The 25,632-nt window shown below is 33.2% G+C and overlaps 3 protein-coding genes across 3 annotated transcripts in view; 1 reads left to right on the plus strand and 2 right to left on the minus strand.

Annotated features, from left to right (window-relative positions):
- Positions 1–3,610, minus strand: part of PIG-S (phosphatidylinositol glycan anchor biosynthesis class S) — a 70,158-nt gene extending 66,548 nt beyond the window's left edge. The window contains exon 1 of the mRNA XM_090114182.1: positions 3,444–3,610. Within this exon, the coding sequence (XP_089970308.1) occupies positions 3,444–3,477 (34 nt within the window). The 5' untranslated portion in view covers positions 3,478–3,610. The remainder of the gene's footprint in view (positions 1–3,443) is intronic.
- The window catches only part of Indy (tricarboxylate transporter protein I'm not dead yet), a 43,796-nt gene extending 29,466 nt beyond the window's left edge, over positions 1–14,330 (plus strand). The window contains exons 2-15 of the mRNA XM_090114181.1: positions 4,034–4,135; positions 4,221–4,380; positions 4,624–4,889; positions 5,476–5,590; positions 5,905–5,999; positions 6,690–6,815; positions 7,842–7,967; positions 8,497–8,611; positions 9,547–9,638; positions 10,611–10,711; positions 11,264–11,356; positions 12,137–12,330; positions 13,260–13,397; positions 13,784–14,330. Of these exons, the coding sequence (XP_089970307.1) occupies positions 4,095–4,135; positions 4,221–4,380; positions 4,624–4,889; positions 5,476–5,590; positions 5,905–5,999; positions 6,690–6,815; positions 7,842–7,967; positions 8,497–8,611; positions 9,547–9,638; positions 10,611–10,711; positions 11,264–11,356; positions 12,137–12,330; positions 13,260–13,397; positions 13,784–14,068 (1,947 nt within the window). The 5' untranslated portion in view covers positions 4,034–4,094 and the 3' untranslated portion in view covers positions 14,069–14,330. The remainder of the gene's footprint in view (positions 1–4,033; positions 4,136–4,220; positions 4,381–4,623; positions 4,890–5,475; positions 5,591–5,904; positions 6,000–6,689; positions 6,816–7,841; positions 7,968–8,496; positions 8,612–9,546; positions 9,639–10,610; positions 10,712–11,263; positions 11,357–12,136; positions 12,331–13,259; positions 13,398–13,783) is intronic.
- A 5,871-nt stretch (positions 14,331–20,201) lies between these two features.
- On the minus strand, positions 20,202–24,220 carry LOC149898917 (uncharacterized). The gene is made up of 5 exons (XM_090114606.1): positions 24,137–24,220; positions 23,727–23,809; positions 23,379–23,485; positions 22,775–22,873; positions 20,202–20,355 (listed from the first exon to the last, which is right to left on the minus strand). Exons 1-5 carry the CDS (start codon positions 24,218–24,220, stop codon positions 20,270–20,272), a joined length of 459 nt encoding a protein of 152 aa, XP_089970732.1. The 3' UTR covers positions 20,202–20,269.
- Positions 24,221–25,632: the final 1,412 nt, after the last annotated feature.

The raw sequence follows: 25,632 nt of genomic DNA on the forward strand, positions 1-25,632 counted from the left end.
AGTTTTGCAAAGTTAGACGAACGATTACGAGGAGGAAAATACGTTGTTTTAAATGGGCTTAGAACTGAGGCACACAACGAAATTTTTGGCTCAAAGCATGGTATAGATATAGAATAAAAAGGTGTAGATACTTACAAAGTTTTAAACCAAATTATTATATTATCTATTCAATAGTTGAACGACAAAATGTAATAAGGTCAATAATATAATTAATGCACTAAATTTAAAGTTTATTTTATTGACCTTGCGAAATAGAAGCGCATATCAATGGAGACTTCTTGATAAAAGTGTCACTAATTGGCTGATTATTTTTATTAGTCAAATATAACCTCTCACCCTGCACGAAAAACGTGTCACGTGTATACCGTAGTGCAGCTATATAAAATCTTATTTTGTAAACGTATTTGCAACATATTTTAGAATCAATAAAATAGGCAGTTATAGTATCAATTTGTAACGTAAATAGTTTTCTATGGGATGCCGGCACCTGCTACATGTAGGAGAAACTACAGCAGTTAGTTTGGTCCTTGTCAAAAAACCACTATAATAATATGTTCCTTTCTATGCCAATTTTTTTGTATAACTACCCTTAAGTTCTGTCGTGACATCGTGCCCAAATAATTAATTAAAAACATAAGTTACATAGTGTTTACCAGTGTGCGTAATTAGGAGTGTGACCGAACCATAACGAACGGAAGAAGGAAAACAGATCCTCTCCTTACTAATCCAAAAGAACTCCAACACCTATATCACTGAGTTATCCAATACATATTTAAGAAATATTGAATAAATTGCACGTTAATTGTTTATTAAGCTATAAGAGGACTATGGCTTCCTGGCGTGAATTACGTCAATGCGTACATTACGTACATTTACGTAATACATTGACAATAAATTCTCATTGAATCGATGTTTATGATGCCTTTAATAACAGCCGTTTCAAGGACTGTGCGCCCAGTATGTATATCAAATGGTAGGAGCAAAGTCTAAACGGTCTAATGTTTTTTTGAATTAATCTGTCCATGTTAATTGTATTGTGTTTGAATTAATGAAGGTTACTATACAAATGCCTGTTTCTTTCGATTGGTGTAATGTAAAGCAGTATAACACGGCTGTTCTGGTAAATAAAAAAATGCGAAAAAATTCTTGAGAACAAGCTTATTAAGTATGTGTTAATCTGCCCTGTGATGGCATCGTATATTATAGTGCAAAAATGTGGCATCATGGGCATCAATCAATGTGGTTCTGTCATTTAGTCTAACACAGATTAAATAAAAAAATTCAAACTACATACCTTTACAAATCCTATTTTTAGAGTTAACTATGATATATGAATTTGTATCAAAGAATACTTTATGATTGGAAAAGCAATTTATAACTGTAAATAATCACATAATGCTAGGTTAAATGTACAAGTTATACCGTAGTATCACCATAACCTTGTAATAAAATCCCATTGTTTATTACTAGACATCGGATTATATGCACTAGCCACTAACAAAATGCCAAAATATGCATGCAAATATGCACTAAAAAAGGCCGAAATATGCACTAAAAACGACAAATATGCCTAAAATATGCACAATACAAAATAAAAAAACCTATATTATTTTTATTTATTTTAATCAAATATTGTTCAAAAACAGCCAAATTCTCTTAAAATTAAATATAGTTTTTGTGGCAATATACAATTAAGCATTTTTCCAAATTTTCTAACGCAAATTTTTTATTATTGTCACCCAGTATCAATTTTTACGCCGAGAACGACTTCTCAACATCAACCGATGTCATTGGACAATATTTAAAACGCCATTTCTTTCATTTTTCATAATCTGTACAGGCAGGGCCCGACCTGTACCGTTGATGTAGGCATCAATGCTCTTCAGGTCTTGAGTCAGCCACTGCGCTCGCGCTTACACGTCATTGTCACACATGCCTCCCGCTCCCGCTACTAACAAAATATGCACGATTGGGGAAAAAGGCTAAAATATGCACTAACGCCGTAATTAGAGAGTTTTATGCATTTGCATATGCAAACATGCAAATGCATATAATCCGATGTCTATTTATTACCAATGAACATAAAAACATCATTATGTTTTAAAATTCAGTTTTTTTTTTGCTATGAGCAATGTTAGGTAAGGAATCGTACAAGTATTAAGTTTCACAATTTTTGACGGTTTTGGACCCCCCTCCCTCCCTTGTAAGTTGTTACGCAGCGTAACATTTTTTCTGTACCCCAGTAACGTTTTACGAGACCCCACTCCCCCAAATTGCGTTATGTAATACTTGAGCGCACCCTAAACAAAACTTTTTTGTTTTTTAAAGTGTTTGATTCACATCCACTTATTTAGTTGTAATAATAACAATTTACAATTACAAAATTAGTGAAAAATCTGTATGTTTATGAAAAACATTTGCCGGAATGGCATGTACAAATCACTACATAGCATAAAACAAAGTCACTTTCTCTGTCTCTATGTATGCTTAAATCTTTAAAACTACAGAACAGATTTTGATGCATTTTTTATTAGGTCGAGTGAATCAAGAGGAATGTTTTAGTATATAACTTTTTAGGTTTTCGACAAATCAGAGAGAGAGAGAAGCTAGATAAATATATAACATGTTGTTTATAAATGGCTAATCCTTCTAGAAATTTTAAGTTATCTTACAACTTGAATAAGATTCAAGTAAACACAAACATTACTTGAAGTATGCACTGTGTACATAATGTCATCATATTAACCGGTTTTTATTGTTTATACTAAGTATTACATGCTAATGGGAAAAATATTATTGTTTTGCTATATTTTACAACTTAGTGTATGATGTATGTAAAATTATAATTTTTTAATTAAAAATTATTTGCCTTTTCAATTATTTATTTTTGAAAAAGTTAGTTCTAAATATTTGTAAATGAATGTTGAATATAGTTGGTCAAGACATTATACTATAAAATTGTGTTGCCGAGGTAGTGTGTAGTGAGAAGCACCAAATTTACTATTATTGAATAGAATTTGATTAATATTCATAAAATAATTCATTGCTATTATGTATATATTCTTCATTGCTAAAGCCAATTTCAAATTAGTATAGTAATAATAACATCTTGATAACTGAATCATAGTTTCGATGTTGTTTACATTACTTACACTTGATATGAAGTTCAACTTCTGCCTAAAACATAGTAGCTTTTTAATTTAAAGTTAAATTTGGTTATAAGATTGTTATTATGAGTAATTATTTTAAATAATATTAAAAGTTTGTTGATTGTTCTTATAAGTATAGGTTATGTTTACAAAATTTATGGAAAGCAGAAACCAGCATTTGATATAAAAACGTGCTAAATAGAATACAAATAACATATTTATGATCATTTCATTTAGATTTACGTAAATTATATCATAAAATAGGAGATAAATGTGTATTATTGTAGCACTTACCTTCGGTATCTGATTTATTCTCCTGTTCCGTCATTTTGGTTTACACTGTAACTTAAACATGAACAGAACTTTAATGTTTAAGAAATAAATTAGTTTTTATCACTAGTTTTGTTGTATTTAAAAGAATATCGTGTATAAATACAATGTTTTCGTACGCATAAGCCGAGCCAATTATCTACTGTCAATGTCATCAGTCATGGCTGTCAAATGACAAGTCGTTTGACAAATAACGGATTTCTTGCCCTCAGAACAAAGAATCCTATTCAGTTATTCAGAGTTCTTGCCAGATCGGCAACGTTCATAGAGCCTTTTTGATAAGATTAAAGCTTTTTATAATAGAAGGGAATATTTTCAATAATACGAGTTATAATCCGGTTTTAAATGCAATGCAATGTTTTAATAAGAATTGAAATTGAGAGACTCACATTAGAATTTGATTTGATATGCCACGACTTTTTTTTAACCATAGTGTAATTTTCTTTGTCATATGAATGGCGCTAAAAGTCACAATTTAAAATTCTTATTTTATTAATTTTGTGCGTTTTAAGTTAGCTTCCTTCATATCAATAAAAGAATCTTTCTGTTTGCAGATATACTGGAGAATGTGGTAGAAGAAAGAAGAAATAACGGAACTTTAGTAAATATTCCAAAATGTCTAACGCCGTTGAAAATGGTATTGGCGATGAAGCACGGTGCGTTTTAATCATTTTAATTCTATGTAATTATTTTTATATGTTTATCAAATTGATATTAATCGTGTTCTTTTTTCGTTTACAGTGGGAATACATATTATTTCTCAAAGGGCAGAACAAGTGCATCCCTATGGCAAAGAATTAGTTTATTTGTATCAATATATTGGAAGGCTCTAATAGTAGTCTTCACTCCTATAATTTTACTACCAATACCAATCTTAAACGCTGGATCCGAATCAGCAAACGTAAGCTTACAACTTCCATCAACAATTTATTACATTTAACCCTGCAATAGCCAATAAGTATTTATTGGAATGTAGCAATAATATCAGAATTTTATACTTTAATTTCTCAATAATTAATAATTTGCTTTTTTATATTAAGTTGTTGACCAATTCAAATGAACTTATCAATAAGCTATGAAAACAGCTCTGAATTAAATGAACAAGCTTTTTTTTAATCTCTAATCCCTATCTAATAAATTCCAGGCCTTCAAATGCATGTATGTAGTGCTCATAATGGCCACCTACTGGGTCTTAGAACTGCTCCCCCTCCCAGTGACCTCCATGTTACCCATAGTGCTCTTTCCCACCCTGGGCATCCTGGACTCGGATAAGACCTGCGCTGCGTACATGAAAGAGACAAATATGATGTTCATGGGTGGGCTTATGATTGCTGCAGGAGTTCAGCACTCGAAACTGCCTAAACGGGTGGCGCTGTGGACTGTACAAGTGGTCGGATGCTCGCATAGAAGGTAGGCTATAAATTATAATGCATCTTAATTGAAGATGCTGGGCTTATGCCGCAAGTGCTTTTTTTCGTGATTCAAAGTCGTAATGTAGATATTGTTACCTTCTCTTTACTTTATCAGACTAGTCTACTAGAAGACTAGTTTAATCATACTGCAGTCATTATTTGTTTTAAGAGGCAAGAGTATAGAGCTTTATTTGATTACCTTTTTTAATAGCTTTTTGCGTATGCTATTAATAAAAATGAACCATACCTTTCATGTATCAGATATGAAGTGAAATATACAAGAATCTCATTGTGTTATAAATCCATACTAATATTATAAATGCGAAAGTAACTCTGTCTGTCTGTCTGTTACTCAATCACGCCTAAACTACTGAACCAATTTTCATGAAATTTGGTATGGAGATATTTTGATACCCGAGAAAGGACATAGGCTACTTTTTATCCCGGGAAAATGACGCAATCCCGGAAATCCCACGGGAACGGGAACTATGCGGGTTTTTCTTTGATTGCGCGGGCGAAGCCGCCTGCTGCGGGCGGAAACCTAGTATTTAATATTTTCACATACAAATTGTATTTGGTTACAGGTTAAACCTCGGGCTTACCTTTGTGACGATGTTCATATCGATGTGGGTGTCCAACGCGGCTGCCACCACTATGATGGTGCCCATTGTGGAAGCCATCTTGGAAGTTTTTGAACAGGTAATTATTTTGTTTAAAAATACTTTATGGATTATTTACATTGAAATTGGGAAAGATATTTTTAGCTATTCTTATCTCACGAATGTTTGAACTTTTTCTCTCTTTGTTAAGGTCATGCATTTGGAACACTTCCAAAATTAGTATTTTAATACAGTTCTGTACTAGTTACTATAAAAAATTACATAATTCATTTGTCCATTTTTTAATTTTTATGTAAATCAAAATTTTTACCAATAAAAAGCAGCATTATTGGTAATGATATCATTCTTTATATAATTTAAATAATAATTTCTATATTATTTTATCTTTTTCAGCAAGGATTAGGAGACGTTTACATAAACAAGAAGAAAGCTCTCCCCGAAAATGGGAAGGACGTAAAACCTGCTCAAGACAAAAATGGCGAAGAAGAGTGAGTATTCTTATTGATCGCAATATAAAATAGAAAAAATGTTGTGTGGTTTTATGAAACCACGGTAAAAGTGAAACTTAGGCACAAAATTATCGTATTTGTACGATAATTATCGTACGGTTCGACCGTCACGCGACATGCGTTACACAGACCAAAAAGTTTGAGACGATGTAATAAAAGTTTCACTTTAAAATGGAGCCGTTGTAATGTTGTTCTTTACAAATTCTAACAAGCAAGATAAAATAACAAGGAGGTATATATAGGTTTTAATTGAAAAATATTGTCTGTGTTGGATTACCCAATTATTGAGAAAGGCTATTTAAAGTCATCAACCAATAGAAGAACAGCGATGGCAAAAAGTTGCAGAAACGGGGAAAAACCTTTCTAAGAGTACATAACTAAACGCATTTCGCGTTCTTAGCTAATACATTTTAATTCTTCAAATAAATGCGGAAGATACCATCGTACAAAGCTAGTTATTAAAAAAGACGGGTTGCACTGGGGGAGTGCCGGCAGAAGTGAAAACTTGATTATTAACGTTGAGCATGTTTGTTATTTTGGAATGGTATCCGTCTTATGCTTTTTCGATCAGGTCACGTGTCCTGACGCGAGTTTAAGATTTTATACCCATTACAGAAAAAGTGTTCAACGCCGCTAAAGAAGTTTTCACTTCAATAATTTATCTTCCAGGTCCCCAATCCCGAGCGATATTACAGTATGCTACTACCTGAGTATCGCCTATGCATCAACACTAGGAGGTTGCGGTACACTCGTGGGAACGGCTACTAACTCTGCTTTCAAGGGCATCTTTGATTCGTATGTATTTTATTTTTTTTTTTGAATTGAAACTTTTTTAGGCGCGATGAGAGTATAATCGTCACGTCATAGAAATACCGTCACGTCATTGAGAAAGGCGGCGATTTTGGTATCTTTGAATCTTGTCAAAGAAGTTTCACTTCTGACGTGTATTCTCGGCACACACTCTCTTTTTTATTTGAAATTCACGAACCCATGATGCTTAGATGTCGTTTTAAAAAATATAAAAACTTATGACCATTCGATACAGTTTACACATACTTGCGTGTACGCATACGTTCGTAGACAGAGAAACCAATTTTTTGGATTTTGAAAATTGGATTCTCTGTCTACGCATACGTTGCAAATTGTCTATGCTAAGTTTGAGTGTTGCCATTAAATAATTCTTACTAATAGTAAAATGTTTTCCAATGATTCAAATTTCGAAAATAAGTGTTGTTTTTTTTTTTAATTACTACAAATTGAATTTTCTACTCGTTCAAACTATTTACGAATTGAAGAGATAGAAATAAATATGTATTTGACTCCACAAAACAAAAATTTACAAATGAAAAATATATTACATGTAAGTTTTATACTTTTTCTTCCATTTATTTGATTATCACTATCACTACATAGTATAAAACAAAGTCGCTTTCTCTGTCCCTATGCCCCTTTGTATGCTTAAATCTTTAAAACTACGCAACGGATTTTGATGCGGTTTTTTTTAATAGATAGAGTGATTCAAGAGGAAGGTATATAATTTATTAGGTTTTAGACAAAGCGGGCGAAGCCGCGGGCGATAAGCTAATTTATACTCTATACTATATATACTAATATTATAAAGAGGAAAGGTTTGTAATTATGTATGTATGTATGGTTTTCACGCATAAACTACTGGACCGATTTTGATGAAATTTGGCACAGATAATCTTTAGACCCTGAGAAAGAACATAGGCTACCTTTTATTGCGAAATATGTACCACGGGCGAAGCCGGGGCGGACCGCTAGTTTATATTTTATAAATTGAATAAATTATTTTTCCAGTGAGTTCCCGGAGATATCAGGCGCGGTGGATTTCTTTTGGTTCATGGCGTACAGTATGCCGCCCATGTTGCTCATGCAGTTACTTGTGTGGATCTCCCTACAAGTCACTTTTATGGGACTTTTCAGGTATTACAGCTTTACTACAAATAAAATTGGACTGTCTATTTGTAATATTAAAATAACCGCTTTTTACAACATGCATATAGATCTTTGTCTGTCTGTCTATATGTCCCGGCTAATCTCTGGATCGGCTGGACTGATTTTGACGGAAATTTTACTGACATATGATAGCCACTTTTAATATAGATATTCCCACAGGAATATTAGGATTAAAAGGAAAATCTCATTGACGCGAATGAAACCACGGGAAGCAGCTAATCTACTACACTAATATTTTATAGAGAACAGAAAAAATTCGATCATGAGATGGGACTCGAACCCGCATCCTTTATAAATTTATATTTATAAAGCATTTCAATGCCATAAAACCAAAACTATCAAATTCAAGAGGAAGGTTTGTTTGTTTGAATTGTATAGGCTCCGAAACTACTGGACTAATTTTAATGATTTTTTCACTAATAGAAAGCTAGCTAGAGACTCCTATTATCTAGTATTTTTCCAATATATTTAATAATTGGTTTAATTTATTTTCCAGACCAAACAGTGAAGCTGCCAAAAAAGTGAATGCCGCATCAACAGGCTCAGAGAACACCATGAGAGTGATCAAAGACCAATATAAGGGCTTGGGACCTGTCACCTTCCATGAAAAGGTATGGCATTTATACCTGTGTGAATAAGTTAAAAACTGATAAATGGAAGTTAGTTAATCTACTATATAAAAATAAGTCGGGTTTTCCTTCCTGACTCCAGAACGCATGAACCGATTTCCACGGAATTGCATTAGTTGGAAAGGTCTCTGGCTCCATGAGGTTTTTAACAAAGAAAATTCAGGAAACATTTCAACAGAAAAGCGGGAAAACAGGGAAAATCATTTTTCACATACAGCGCCTTATGTAACATTTCGTTTGGTGTTTAAACATAAGGTGGCGAAACGGAGTTCGCCGGGTTCGCTAGTTATTAATATTGTTTCCAAACAACACACTCAAACTCATGAAAATATATATTGTATTGCCGACAATTTTGAAGTGTACAAAGTTTGAATTAAATCTGTCGTTTTAAAGTGGGTCAAAATCGAAATATAAAGCAGTCGGTTACATACAAACACACTGATAAAGACAAAGAAAGCTAATAAAAGCGTGTTTATAATAAAGAAAGAAATCTTGAAGCTTGAATAATAATCCATACTTATATTATAAATGCGAAAGTAACTCTGTCTGTCTATTACTCAAACTTACCTTAACCTTAACTACTGAACCAATTTGCATGAAATTTGGTATAGAGATATTTTGATACCCGAGAAAGGACATAGGCTACTTTTTACCCCGGGGCATAGGATAGGTTTTATTCCGGAAATCCGCGGGAACGGGTACTATGCGGGATTTTCTTTGACTGTGCGGGCGATGCCGCGGGTGGAAAGCTAGTTTAATATAAGGATTTAATGAATTTCTGTAAACGGTGATGATCAAGGTTTTTACCAAATAATTAAGATTTTAGTCCTTTATTTCTATAGCAAGTTATAACTTTTAGTTAAGACTTGTTATAATGAAAGATTTGTCTATAATAATAATTTAAATATATATTTCAGTCGTCAGGAATGCTGTTCATCTTGGCAGTGTTCCTGTACATCTTCAGGAAGCCCGGCTTCATGCCTGGATGGGCTGATGTCATCACCACCATGTAAGTAATATTCCATTCCACTTCTGATCGTTTACTTACAAATTTACTTTATTTTTATGATCCCACCTATGTACATACATAATATATATTCACATACATATAATTTATAAACATAATTAAAAAAAATTGGTTGTCTGTAAAGTTGGTTTACTGACTATAGTTGAACGTGACAACGTCCGATTGTGCTTCTTTGTCGCTCGTTCCGCGCTCTCGCTTGCACTTCAAGCCTTACATGGAACGCCTCAGAGCGAGGTAACGCCGCATGAGTCATGTTTTTTCGTGCGTGCAGCCGGCTCTATCGAATTATAAGATGTTGTCACGTCAAAAAGCAATAGCTTACTAACACGAGAAATGTAGATATAAATACATAATATGAAGTTGTTTCATATTTAAATAAGGTTCAAATATTTTTGTTTGTGAAACTTCTTTATGCACAATGAGGGTAAAATTTCAAGGTCAGGTCATAGCAATACCGTCACGTCATGGAGTAAGGGGACGATTTTGGCATCTTTGAATCTGGCCAAAGAAGTTTCACTTCTTACAAGTGTGCTCGGCACAAGCTCTCTTTTTTTAAATTCTTTATTCTGATATTATCTATAATATTTGCTGGCTCTAGTTATTGATAGATAAAAGTTACGTCACCTCAGCGACCATCGTTGTCACTTTCTTTTGTCTATTTCTCTTTCACACATTAAATAAAAAAAATGTGTGCGTGTACTAGTGTACACACGTAAGAAGTGAAACTTCATATGACCTTATTTGTCAAAAAATAATTTACTACATGTATGCAACTTTACAGAAATACGTCGAATCACGCGTGGTAGGGATAAGAAAAAGATGGCGCGTAACGGAAAAATGTCACGCGTAACGAAAAAATGTTACACTAAATTTTTTTCCAACCCCGATAAAGAAGTTTCACTTCAAAAATACAAGTGAAAAATATAGATTTTCAATAAAAAACTAAATTTTCAGGAAAGTGAAAGACGGCGTGGTATCGATTCTCATTGTGATACTGATGTTCGTGCTACCGATGTCTATGGACTTCATCAAATTCTTCTCGTCGTCTTCTTCCTGTAAGTAACACTACATAGTATAAAACAAAGTCGCTTTCTCTGTCCCTATGTCCCTTTGTATGCTTAAATCTTTAAAACTACAACTACGCAACGGATTTTCATGCGGTTTTTTTTAATAGATAGAGTGATTCAATGAGAAGGTTTTAGTACCTATATAATTTATTAGGTTTGAGACAAAGCGGGCGAAGCCGCAGGCGATGAGCTAGTAAAATATATATGTATGAACTTATTGAGTTCTGTAAGAATTGAGGGTAGTAAGAACAATTTTGATATGTTATGTGTGATGTCATGTGTGATGTGATGTGTTATGTGATACTATGTGATGTCACATGTGATGTGATGTTTCATGTCATGTGTGATGTCATATTTGTCTTGTAATAAGTGTCTTGCGATGCCATGCGATGGGATAACGGGGATAATGGGATAATGTGAGAATTTTTTTTGTAATATATGGTTGTAATTTTCATGTCATATATTATAATGTGACGTGATGTGATGCGATGTGAAAATAAGTTATACCTGTATAGTATTTATAACATTTATTTATTTCAGATGAAGAATTGGTGCAATCCAAACCGTCGCCAAGTATTGTCACGTGGAACATTTTGAAGGAAAAAATCCCGTGGGGATTGCTTTTCTTACTGGGTAAGTTTGCAAAAACATTGTTTATAAATAGAGAATCTGTTTTTTAGATGATTTCATAAGTTTCACCTATTTGTTTGTATGTAACACTATGTAACCAACTCATTTAGACTTCATTTTGACGCACTTTAAACAGATAGAGTTAGTTCAAACTTTTTACACTTATCAAGGTTCGATGATAATACAATAATTTCATGCGTGTTTTTGAAGTGAAACTTCTTTAGGCGCGTTAAAAGAGAAATTTCAAGGTCGCGTCATGACAATACCGTCACGTCATGCAGTAAGGCGACCATTTTGGTACCTTTGAAATTTGAGTCTTGCCAAGGAAGTTTCACTTCTGACACTTGTGCTCGGCTTTTTTGCTTCGTGCTTTTTTGTATTTTTTAAGCTATTGCATAGCTTCTATCGCGGGCCTTGAGCGCGGGGACCGAATCCAGAAATTGCGTAACGAAAAAACCTCACGCTCCCCACTCCAACGGGCGCGGAGGTGTGGCTTGAAGGCATAGCATGCAATAGCTTTACCGCGGCAGTCCCCGAGTGACACACGTCTTTTTTGACGTGAAAACGTTTTAACGTGATAACGTTTTTAAAATCGTTTTAGTCGGGTGACATGTTCAGAAACTTGTGTCACACCAAAACCTCACGAGCGTGATCGCAGGTATAACGAGAGAGAGACGGACCGATCTCCCGTCTCATCTCGAGCGCTGCCACTGCATTATGTTATCACGTAAACATCTCGATCGTAAACCTACTTTACAAACAACCAATTTTTTAATTTTCCAGGTGGTGGCTTCGCACTAGCCGAAGGTAGCAAGGCCACTGGTTTATCATCGATGATCGGAACATCCCTGACGGGTCTACATGGTCTCCATCCGGCGATCGTGCTGCTGGTGGTGGTGCTGGTGACGCAGTTCATCACCGAGTTCACCTCCAACGTGGCTATTGCCAATTTAATTCTCCCAGTTTTGGCTAATATGGTAAGACTTTGAAGTGAAAACTTCTTTAGCGGCGTTGGGTATAAAATCTTAATCTCGCGTCAGGACACGTGGCCTGATCGAAAAAGCGTAAGACGGATACCATTCCAAAATATGAATTCCATCATGCTGAACGTGAATAATCAAGTTTTCACTTCTGCCGGCACTCCCGGAGTGCAACCCGTCTTTTTTTGACGTGACAACGTCTTATAATTCGATAAAGCCGGCTGCACGCACGAAAAAACATGACTCATGCGGCGTTACCTCGCTCTGAGGCGTTCCATGTAAGGCTTGAAGTGCGAGCGAGAGCGCGGAACGAGCGACAAAGAAGCACAATCGGACGTTGTCACGTTCAACTATCGTCAGTAAACCGACTTTACAGACAACCAATTTTTTTTGAAATATCAGAGGTCTTGTGATTCATGGGGCTTCAAAAATGTTGCTAAAGTCGGATATTATTAAAATTCTGACTTTTTGACCTATTTCTGTCTATCTCTATATCAAATTTTAAATAAATCAATTTAGCTTTTTTGCGTCCAAGAGTATCAAACATCCTGTATGAATATTTGATTCTTTGTTTCATTCTTAAAACCTTGCACGGGCGGATGTTACTTTAATACATTTATTTGTATACGTAGTATATTATTATTAGTCTGTGCATTTACTAATGTCTCCTACTATAATTTTGTTACCCATTTCTCTGTACCATGTTTTAAGCAAATAAATATTATTTTATTTTCATTTTAACCGCAGGCTAAAAACTTTAAACAGGAAAGCTCCCAAAACCCAATGAAAAAATATTTGATCCTTTATTTCCAGGATTTTTTTTATTAATTTAATATGTTTATTTTTCCCAAGGCTAGAACCCTATCTATACATTGAACTTTCTATTTCAATTTTTTTTATTAATTCATAATTATTTCCTCCCCCAGGCTCGAACCCTAGACATGGACCCCCGCTACCTCATGGTGCCAGCAACACTAGCTTGCTCCATGGCTTTCCACATGCCCGTGGGGACGCCCCCCAATGCTATAGTGGCTGGTGTTGCCCACATACCCACTTCGAAGATGGTGAGTGTTGCTAGCTTGAAAAAAGATTTTTTTTTGATAGCTAGCTTTCGATGCGTGGTCAAAGGAAATTTTCAATGTGAGATGTTTTAACGCGGAATAAAGAAACTGATATCACTCCCTATTAGCCATATAAGTCATTATAAAATTGTATTGCGACCGGCGACGTGAAAAAATATAAGCTTAGAAAACACTTTTGTATTCATAATATTACAGATAATAATTTATATTAAAAGTATCTATACTTATTACAAGTTACCATACCACGTATCGATATTAGAAAAATAGTGTTACAAATACTACAATTTTGACTTGTTAGTCAAAATTGTAGTATTTATTAAAATATTCTTGTTGAGACTTTGTACAAAAAAAATTGTTTCTTTTTACAGGCTGTCGGCGGAATCGGTCCCAAAATAATAACCACCCTCATCGTCTGGGGCGCTTACCCCACATGGGGGTCACTTATCTTCAAACCCTCCGACATCGCGGGACTCAAACCCCTGACCCCCACGTCCGCTATGGCCCAGAACTTGACACTCGCCTGTGACGTCACGCCCAACACATTGGCCCATGTTGGACAATTTAATTGCTCAATACCACATAACCCCTTGTTATTAGCAAATAATGCGACCTCGGGATTATTAAATGGACTGTTTTCTTGTGTTAAAAGTTAAATTTTGAGGGTTCGAATTTAGATTTATTGAACTAGCTTTTCGCCCGCGGTTTTCTCGCGTATTTAAAATGTATTTCAGATTTTGACGGATTTTGTGGTGACCCAATTTTTAGGTCATCAATATTTGATGTTCATGAAAAATTTTATCAAATTATGTTCAGTGGATTATTATTAAAAATATAACATACGGAGAAACTTATTAGTAATTTAGTACTTACAAATTTTAATTTGCCAAACTTAAAAGAATCTTACATATATATTTTTGATGGTGCTAAAAAATGATAAATATTTCATACTTTTACCTGCGAATTTTAAAACGAATTTGAATAATGTGATATTCATATAGAACAATAGACAATAATAATGTGCCAAAGTAGTGCGAATATAATAATATTTTTTAAATATAATAATATATCAAAATAGTGAAAAATATACAAGTTTCTTTAAAAAATAAAAAAAATATGTTCAAAGTGTAAATAAATCATAATGCAGGAACATAGTTTTAATATTATCATTTTTATAATACGATATTTTGGTATAAAAAGCCAAGGATAGTCTGTATTTAAATTTAAAAAAAATGGCGGGATTATTAATGTTTTGTCATTTTGACAGTTTAAAAAAGTCAAAAAACTGTCTTTGAATACCTAAGATTGATTTGAAGATAATTTTTTTGGTTGAATTTTTTTTAAATTTTTTCTCATAGAGCGTGTTTGATTAATTATGCTTGTAAAAGTGACAACAAAACGTTAATTATGTTATTGTGAAGAATATTAATGTCGGCGATAAATTAAAAAATACATTTTACAAAAAAGGCGGGAAAAAGATAGAGAATCTCGTGAATCTCTTTAAAATAAATGAAAATTAATTTTATTGCCTTTTTTAAAATTGCAAAACCATAATTTTAAAACTTGCGAGAAGTTGTAAGTGTAAAAGAAAATGAAAAATGTTGAAGACGGGATGAAAACAAAAATTAATTAAAACTTATTTTTGTAAATAATTTATTTTACCTCTACACTCAATAATTTAATACAATGCAAAAATAAGATCAATACAAATAGAAATATATTTATGATATTATGTTCCCCAAATATTAATTTCTTAGTTTTTCTTTCAATAATCATAACGATTTAGTGACCAATTCTATTTATAGAAACACACGTAAATTGGTCCATGCGTTAAGGAGAGACGTATATAATACATATTATTATATTTTTATAGCACCTCATTAGCGGGTATACAAAATGGAGTTAACCAACTATATTTTATTTATTAATGTGTTAAAATGGAAACACGGGTGTGGATTTGGTGATTTAGTTTAATATAACGTTTTAAATATATCTGTAGTTCCTAGTAATAAAATAAGATTATTACCTACGGGCTTAATAATATAATGTTAATAACACAGAACAGTAAAGTAGATAGAAGTGTGATGTGGGCGTGGCCCACGTGTCACTTGTAAGGTAAGATCACCTAACTTGCTCTCAGTTGTGCGCAGAAAAATATTCGAGTCGGTTGTCAGCTGTCAAACCTTTTTTCCGTATTTATTCATTAATTAGGACGTGTTGTTCGGTATAAGAGTGCAAAAATGATAGCAGACGAAATAATATCAGCAATGGAGGCATTTCATACCATCGGTAAGTCTTATTTTTATTTATTTTACATATAATATTTTATGTTATATCTTCGCTTGTAATTTGTCAAAATTGTATACAAATATCTAGTCAAAATGAACCTTAATCCGTAAGAAATTAGTACTATTATAGATTGAACAGCAAACAAGAATTTCTGGAATATTATTGCAATAAACAAACGAATGTCGCTTTAGTGATGCTTGTGGCGCATATCGACAGTATCGATACTTTAGAAAAGACAAACATTATAAATATTAAATTTTATTTTATTTTTCCTTAGCTTTCATTAGTCCAATTTATTTACAGATTTCCCAAAGAGGCTAATTTAAAAGAGAAATGGATAAATGCAACGTGACGAGTTAACTGAATGCCGAACAGCACTAAGCAACAAAGGCCAAAAGTCTAACAAAGGCCATCGATACAGCAAACCTACGGCAGTTCCAAGATTTAAAATAATGCATATTTTATGTTTGTATTTTGTAAATATAGATTAATACTATTCTATTCCGTTTTTTATTTAATAATAATAATATAAAAAGACGTACTTAGTAGTAATAAACATACTCCAAAATGTGACACATTATACTATACTCGTATAATAGAAAGAAAAAAAATACACAAAAAATATTTATTTGTGAATTATCGATATCTCGATATCGATAACAAGGCTGACATCCCTCAGGGCATAGCATCAGATAAATATCAAGTTAATGTCATTAATGTTGAGTGACACAAATTTCAACCTTATCTCTATGTGTTGAGGTTCAAAGTTATATCTATCGAAAACTAACGCCCTCTGTTGTGGAGTAGCTGAATGTTTTTCGAATTTGGAATTTCTGTGCAATGAGAAACAAAACAGCTAATATACCTAGAGATGTTATACTAAAATAAACCGTAACATGGTGCGTTAGGGTACATATTGAAATGCTGAATTTATAACCTAAGTCAGTTTTTACTCAAATTAAGCTGTCCAATCAAAGGCATAGTTTACTTGTAGTGTACTGTATAACTATCGGTTTAAATGTGTGGGTTTGGCGACACTGGTTTTCATACTAATTATGACATTATCGCACTTCTATTTGTTTTTATTGTTCTGTGGTTAATAACGTCAAACAGATACAACATTTTTATTTATTAAAAAATATCAAGTTTTAAATATCATATTTCAATTCCTAAATAAAATTTCAGTATCAATGTTTCTTTCGTAAAATAATTTTCAAATGACAGAGATAGTAAGTTTCTTTAATCTCAGCGAACAATTCATAAAATTTAACTGCCAGTAAATCTATCTTAAGCTTATAATAATTATTGTAACTGTATGACAAAGGAGAATGGGCAAATTGGGCCTGAAACTTGGGCTAGGACCAATACACACGAAATATTGTTGTTGTGATAGATCATTACACATACCTTACGAAATAAATAAAATAAAAAAATAAATCAACCGGGTTCTTGTACAGTCAAGGCAAAAAGTTTTATTTATTTGGCTATTATTTTTCGCACAATAACGGTGTTTTTAATTCGAGTGAAGTAAATATGAATCAAAATGTCACTGGAGTGTTTAAGTTTAACCACAAAAAACGTCTAACTACGTTGAATTATAATAAAGTGAATAAACACGGTTTATGTACCTGTTACAAAACATAATATTAGTGTATTTCGTTTATTAGAAGGCTTATGATTAGTACGTATTTGTAAGTGAAAGTGAATTGGAGTAACATAAAGATATTGTCATTGTCTTATAACAGTTATTTATTGCAAAAAATATTATACACAAAGAAATAAAACTTGATGTGACTGTACAAAAACCCGGTTGATTATTTTTTTATATATATTTTTCCCGTTATGTATGTGTTATGATCTATTATAAAAACAATATCTCATGTGTATTGGTCCAACTCAAGGGTTCAGGCCCAACTTCCATAGTAAAATGCCCATTCTCCTTTTTAGGGTTCCGTAGCCAAAATGGCAAAAACGGAACCCTTATAGTTTCGTCATGTCCGTCTGTCCGTCTGTCCGTCTGTCCGTCTGTCACAGCCGATTTACTCGGAAACTATAAGTACTACAGTGATGAAATTTGATGGGAATATGTGTTGTATGAACCGCTACAAAAATATGACACTAAATAGTAAAAAAAAGAATTGGGGGTGGGGCCCCCCATACATGTAACTGAGGGATGAAATTTTTTTTTTCGATGTACATACCCGTGTGGGGTATCAATGGAAAGGTCTTTTAAAATGATATAAAGTTTTCTAAAAAACATTTTTCTTAAAGTGAACGGTTTTTGAGATATCAGCTCTCAAAGTCGTAAAAAGTATGTCCCCCCCCCTCTATTTTTATAACTACGGGGTATAAAATTCTAAAAAAAATAGAGGTGATGCATGCTAATTAACTCTTTCAACGATTTTTGGTTTGATCAAAGTATCTCTTATAGTTTTTGAGATAGGTTGATTTAACTGTAATTTATTATATTTGCTGCTACGGAACCCTTTGTGCGCGAGCCCGACTCGCACTTGGCCGGTTTTATTTAAAAGAAACTATACTTCAAATGTATTTATTATGAAAATTAAAATTTAAAGCATTTTTTTAAAGCATTAAAATATAAGTTTTGAAATTTACTCAGGAGAGATATTTATAATGAATAGCAATATTGTTATGCATTTACACTTAATACAATAAATATACAAATAAATTTAAATACATAAAAAATAAAAATATTGTGTGGTTTTATGAAACCACGGTAAAAGTGAAACTGTTCGAACGGTTCCGAACACTGCTTTGTGTAGCGCATGTCGCGTGACGGTCGGCTGCCGAGTAGGTATACCTACTCGGCAGCCGCGATACACGCGACATGCGCTACACAGAACAAACAGTTTGAGACGATGTAATAAAAGTTTCACTTTAAAAATATACAATTTTCAAAAGTGCCTTTTTAACACAAAATATTGTGCCATTATTTGATTTAACTTGGTGACTCGTGATTATGTTAGTTTAATTCCTTTCTTTCACACACAATTTTCTATAATGGATATATTGCTTTTTAAATCTGTTTGAAAAGTATTATTCAAATTTACCTAAGTTATAAGTACTTACTGAGAAATTCAAATTATGTTCAAAGTAGTCACGAAACACGAACCAAAAGTTAAAATATACATTTTATATGATACTATGGCCTGCTTTTAATAACGAATATTGCATTTGTATACAAGCATTTTGGTGTGAAATATTTAGTTCCTGGTTTCAACGAGTAAGTGTAGGTGCAGGATTTATAACAGTTCGTATTTGTAAATAGATTGTGTGTCATTTTGTAAATAATGGTATAGTGATATTGTTAAATAATTGTTAATAAATAAAATATATAAAATTATTTGTGTTTTATTTTGTATTATATTAGACTAAGAATTCTGCATATGAACAGGATAATGCCTTTCTCTTTCAATTACCTATGTATAAAGTATTATTTCATCAATATTGGTTCGAAAATTATTATATTCTAACTCAAGGGATAACAATTTGTCGAAAAATTGTGATAAGTACAAATAATTTGCTACCAATGCGACGGACTCTCGATTCGCGATCGCGGATTCTATCCCTCATCATCTTGTAACAATTCATTATACCTACATAGGTATAATGAATTATACGCACATATTTACCTATACAGGGTGTCCCACTATTGGTATACTAAGCGTGAAGGGACTTGTAGTTTTGCATACACTGATCACGTAAAAAATACTTAAATAACAAAATTACGTCAAAAATTAATTTGCTAAATTTTTCCTGAAAATCTGTGAAAATCCATATTTTCTTCTCTAGCTTCGCGCAGCCGTCATATATTTTGTCTATGAAAAATTGAAAACATAATCTTAAACGATAGCTCACGTGCTGGTTGCAAAAATGGACGGGTTGCTTGTTATGGGTGTACCTTCTACACATAGTTTTAAAAATTAATCTATTTGAAAAAAAATGCGTCTGGAATTTTTTAAGTATTTTTTACGTACTCAGCGTATGCAAAATTATAACCTCCTTTGAGCTTAGTATACCAACAGTGGGACACCTCGTATGTTATATGTATAATTATTATTATAGGTACGCACCGGTGTTATTGGTGTAGCTGTAACGGTGATTTCAGATTTACAATGACTTGTCTATTATTAATTATTATGCTCAAATGTTAAAATATTTATTGTTCTAATAATTGCGTTGGAAATCGATTACAAGTCGGTGCCCGCGCCAGGCGACTTATTATGCATTATTGAATTTTGAAAACAAAAGTTATATTAGGTTACTTACTGAGTTTTCTTGACTTAGATTATTGGATTTTAATTTCATTAAAATCGGTGGTGTAGTTTAGCCATGAAAGGAAAACATACAGGTACCTAGGTTACAACATACAGGTCATTTAGTTGATAGGTAGTCCGAATTAGGTACATATAATATTATGTATTATAGGTATATCGTTAAGTAGGTAGGAATCTATGGACTAAAAATAAAACGCTCACAATTAACAATACATATTTTATTTCCTTATAAATTGGTGAATATTCGCCCATTCTGGGTAAATGTTTATATCATGCCATATAGCTCTGGACCATACGGTGACTGTGAACCAGACCACTAGAATCCCGATGATTGAAAGACCAGTGCCCGCCAGCATCTAGATAAAAAATATGGTAAGGGTTATTTTATAAAACTTTTCTTATGAGATCATTGCCACGATACATATTATTTTTTCATGATACTTTGCAGATTTGTTGAATGAAGTTTTGAGTACATAATATAATATATGGCTCATTTAAGTAATATTTTTGGATGTAATATGTAAATTTATTGAGAAGTTATAATTTAGAAATTAGGATCCTTTGTCTAAGATAAATATATGTATTTATTTATACCTATCTATTGCAAATTGCAACCAACTTTATTCCTGCTTTTACAGACTCTCTGAATACAAAGATTTTCTACGAGCAGAAAAATATCATTTAAGACCTTTTATGATATTTAATTTACTATAAAATAATATTATTACTTGCTCTGTGAAACTAACCATTTTCTTACGAGGAATGTTACCATACGCTACAACCAGCGCGTTGGCAGGAGTTCCCGTAATCAAATGAAATGGGAGGCAACTAGCCAATACCGCACTTGACATCAAGTAGTGGGGATTTATTTTTAGTGTTATGCTCTGGAAATTTATTATTGAAGAGATGTTTTTATTGTTATACATACTTTTGTAAGTATCAACATTTGTAGTAAAGTAGTAGGTATAGTACCTAGTGTTTGTACATTATTTAATGAATTAAAATAATGTACAAAATAAGTAATAATAAATATGTGAAACCCATTATGCCAAGTGTTTTATTATTCCACATTATCACTTTACATTCAAATCAAGCCTTTAAAATATTTCATTTTGATAAAAGAAGCTAAGTAGGAAAAAATTGGAAATAGCTTGTATTCAATATACCTAAACATGTTTCTCTGATCAATTTTCTTTACGAGTAGGTGAACATTCTTCTGTAGCTCGTTAGGCTAGTAATTTTTCTCACTCGGAATCGAACCTACAGTTACCTACATCATGCATGCTCTTACGTAAATTATGCAGTCAATATATTATTGCATTCATTAAATGCCCTCACCACTCTAGCTATATGCGGCATTATGCAATACACCAAGCATGAACTGCTGACAAATTCCGTAAATATTTTACACATTATTATAGTTACGAAGACAGTAATGGATGTCGGGCCTTTGAACAGAAGTAGGAACTTTTCCAATTCTTCAAACATACCACTCTCTTTTAGTGCTTCGAATATTGCATCAGTACTTACTGAAATATAATTTTAAATTATATACTACTCTTCTTAAAAAAAAATTCCATCCTGTATATAATATTTATGATTTTCGTGCATAGCTTAAAGTTATTACAAATACCTTTTTAAAACAACAGATATATTTGTAAGATGTTTACCTATTTACTGAATAGAGATGATATGCCCTCTGTTCTACAATTCTATTGTAGTCAAACATAAGCAAAGTCAAAGCAATAATTAATATCGCAAAGCTTTTTTGTCAATATACAGGGTGTCCCATACTGTTGGTATACTAAGGAGGTTATAGTTTTGCATACGCTGAGTACGTAAAAAATACTTATAAAATTCCAGACGTATTTTTTTTCAAATAGATGAATTCTTAAAACTTTATGTGTACACCCATAACAAGCAACCGGCCCAACTTTGCTACCGGCACGTGAACTATCGTTTAAGATTATATATGTTTTCATAATCAAAATGCTCACATTAGCGAAGCGGTATATGCCGGCTGCGCGAAGCTAGAGATGAAAACATGGATTTTCACCAAGCGTCTAAGCGCTACTTCGACAAGGCTAAAAACCACCCCAACCCATTGGTGACAAAGGCCATCGCATACGTCGCGAATCCCGATCCCACTCGTCGTCGCAGGCGGCCGAGACACGTCTTGGACGACTCCGACGACGACATTACCAAAGCCAACGCACGGCTAGACTCGGCGATTGAAGCCCAACGTCGAACCAACCGCGACACCGCACACACCACAGCAGAAAGCGTACACCGTCTTCGCCGGCGAAGACGAGGTCCCTTGTTCCGCGTTCCCGCGCCCACCCGGGTGAGCGCCCGTCCGATTAGGGCCCTTCTGGCCTCCTCCACTCAAGCGACAGCTCAAGCCGAGGTTCGTGGTCCCCGTCAAGGGGGGACGCCCTTGTGCATGTCGCTACCAGGGTGAACCTTCAGTTCACCCCCGCGTCCGCGTTAAAATGTAGAAGCCCTTCTGGCTAACATTGAGAGACACCACACAAAAAAAAAAAAAAAATGGATTTTCAGGAAAATTTTAGCAAAAATTTTTGCAAAACTACAAGTCCCTTCGCGCTTAGTATACCAATAGTGGGACTCCCTGTATATGTTTAAATGTCTCTCTAAAATCTGAGAATGGATGGTCTGATTAAGCTTATTTTTATGTTGAAAAGTTTTGGGAGTATTTATTTAAGTATAACGTAACACGAATAAGTATTACACACTATAAATAAGTTTTGTATTTACCAATCACGAAAAGTATACTCCACTGTACATTGTCTTTAACAATAGTCCAAGTAAGGCATGTCTTGTATTCTTTGTTGGTAGACTGCTCGGAGGCTGAAACTAAAAATCTAATTGTAAGAGTACCAAATAAAACTTAAACGTAGAGATAGTTTCTCTTATTTCACCAATCAAGCTTTCCATACTAAATAATATTATAAAGCTGAAGAGTTCTTTGTCTGTTTGTTTGAACGCGCTAATCTCAAGAACTACTGGTCCGATTTGAAAAATTATTTCGGTGTTGGATAGTCCATTTATCTAGGAAGGCTATATATCATCTCGTTAAGACCAACAGGAGCGGAGCCACGCGGGACACAGCTAGTGTATTATAAAAGTTATCGAATAAAAATAAGTAACATTTGTGGAAAGTAACAAGGTCAAAATTTCTTTTTCCATTTTCTTACATCGATTTTCTTTAGATTTTTTCTAAAATTAATTTTAGGAAGTTAACTTCCTTGTCAAAAATTTTAGGTTCCCGCGATTTCTTTAATCTTGCAAAATAAGCGATAATTTTAAACAGTATTTAACATTGATAAAATGTTATATACATATTTAACCAAAAATTTACCTGATGAAGCACTAGTTCTCCGGAATATTCTAGGTATCTCCATATTTATTGGAATAATAAACAAAATGGCGACCGCAATCATTGAAGGTGATGTTATTTTAAAAATACTGTGAATAGAAAAATTAATAGGACGAATACAAAAAAGATTACTTAAGAAAACTTAAAAAATAATAACGAATAATATTTTAGGAAGCATATTACAAAACATCCCTACTTAATATTGTAAATAAGAAAATAACTCTGTCTGTCTGTCTCCAAGGAGATTGTTTCTATACCTAATTAATTTATAGCCAATTAAGTTAAGTTATAAGGCAGAGTACATAATAATATGTTCGTCTTATAACTTACAATAATAATTCTTTGTCGCTTTGATACACAAAGCTAGATAGAGCCTGTAAAGCCAGAGTTGCGATCAGCACGAGCGATAAAATCTGTAAAATTTTAATTTTAGTAATCATTAAATACTAATATTATGTATATCATCTATAAGTACTAATATTATAAATCGATCTGAAGATCTTGTTCCTTACAATCTACATAAATAACTTTATAGTACACGATGCTAAAAAAGTTTTACCTGCATTGCTCGACTCGTATCTTAGCGTGATGATATATTATTATAGCCTTATAGCCTTCCTCGATAAATGAACAATATAACAATGAAATAATTTTTCAAATCGGACCCGTGGTTCTTGATATTAGTGCGTTCAAACAAACAAACTTCAGCTTTATAAGTTTACATATAAATATATAGTTACCATTTCATGGGATGATATTCTGCCCATTTTCTGATACTGGGAATTTAGCAATGTCTGAACATATTGCGTCTCCTCTTCAGACATATAAGTTGAAGGTACGGATCTGTTTTGAATTCTGAAATATTATGATCATGGAAATACGACTACCTACTACTAAGTCTTTGTAGCGATAAGGTCGCCTACTGTACATTGTTCTATTAATTGTAAACTTTGTAAAATGTCTTCTATAAGGTTAACAATAAAATATTTTTTTCATTTTCATACATTCATTCATACATCCTTTACTACTTAATACTTATATTAAATTATCGTGAAAAAGTATTTTTATTGGTACATATTTTAGTGATAGTCTTGTAATTGAAAAGTAAGAAGATAGGTAGTTGTGGTTAACAACTTTATTTTCCGATTTATTTTTAGTCCATTGAATGAGTCCCTCCAAAGGGGGCCTAGAGTGCGTGAGTTAGTAACGTAAGATGTTTCTTCGGAAACATGTCAAGAGTCCCTAGGTAATAAACATACTAAAACCCCGGGACTCTAGGAGGAGCCCCGGAGTGGGGGGAGGGGGGAAATGGTTCCATTTTTTCATTTTTCGCTTAAATCTCAAAAACGGTACATGTTAGAGAAAAACTTTCAAGGAAAAGTTGAAAGGCCATAAAATTATCTACAAGTTGTACCTAAATCATTTTTTCCTATATCCTACCGTTTCTGAGTTATACGCAGTAAAACATGATTCTGGCTCAAACAATTTCCACATCAATCGATCAAAAAATATTTCTTTCTTCCAAAAAACTCAAATGTGCAACTTGTGACCGGTACTGATAGATTGCTCTTAATTTGGTCTATAATTGGTAAAATAAACACATTCCTCCATGGAAGCCTTTAGGAGGAATCGATTGTCAAAATATCATGTTACGATACTTGAACTTTTTAACTAACTACCCTAATAAAATTCAATTCCCCGTAAACGCCTCCATGGTGGAATCTGGTATTTTTATCAATGATAGACCTAATTATGAGCAATCTATCTGTACCGGTCACAAGTTGCACTTTTGAGTTTTTTGGAAGAAAAAAAATAAAAAGTTCAAGTATCGTAACTACCCTAATAAAATTCAATTCCCCGTAAACGCCTCCGTGGTGGATTATAGTATTTTTATCAATGATAGACCTAATTATGAGCAATCTATCTGTACCGGTCACAAGTTGCACTTTTGAGTTTTTTGGAAGAAAAAAATAAAAAGATCAAGTTCAGTAACTCAAACTACCCTAATATAATATTTTGACAATCGATTCCTCCTAAAGGCTTCCATGGAGGAATGTGTTTATTTTACCAATTATAGACCAAATTAAGAGCAATCTATCAGTACCGGTCACAAGTTGCACTTTTGAGTTTTTTGGAAGAAAAAAATAAAAAGATCAAGTTCAGTAACTCAAACTACCCTAATATAATATTTTGACAATCGATTCCTCCTAAAGGCTTCCATGGAGGAATGTGTTTA

Source organism: Colias eurytheme, chromosome 21 (genome assembly GCF_061535395.1).
Source record: "Colias eurytheme isolate Ceu_HAF_F1 chromosome 21, ilColEury1 Martin Lab GWU primary, whole genome shotgun sequence".
Taxonomy (NCBI): domain Eukaryota; kingdom Metazoa; phylum Arthropoda; class Insecta; order Lepidoptera; family Pieridae; genus Colias; species Colias eurytheme.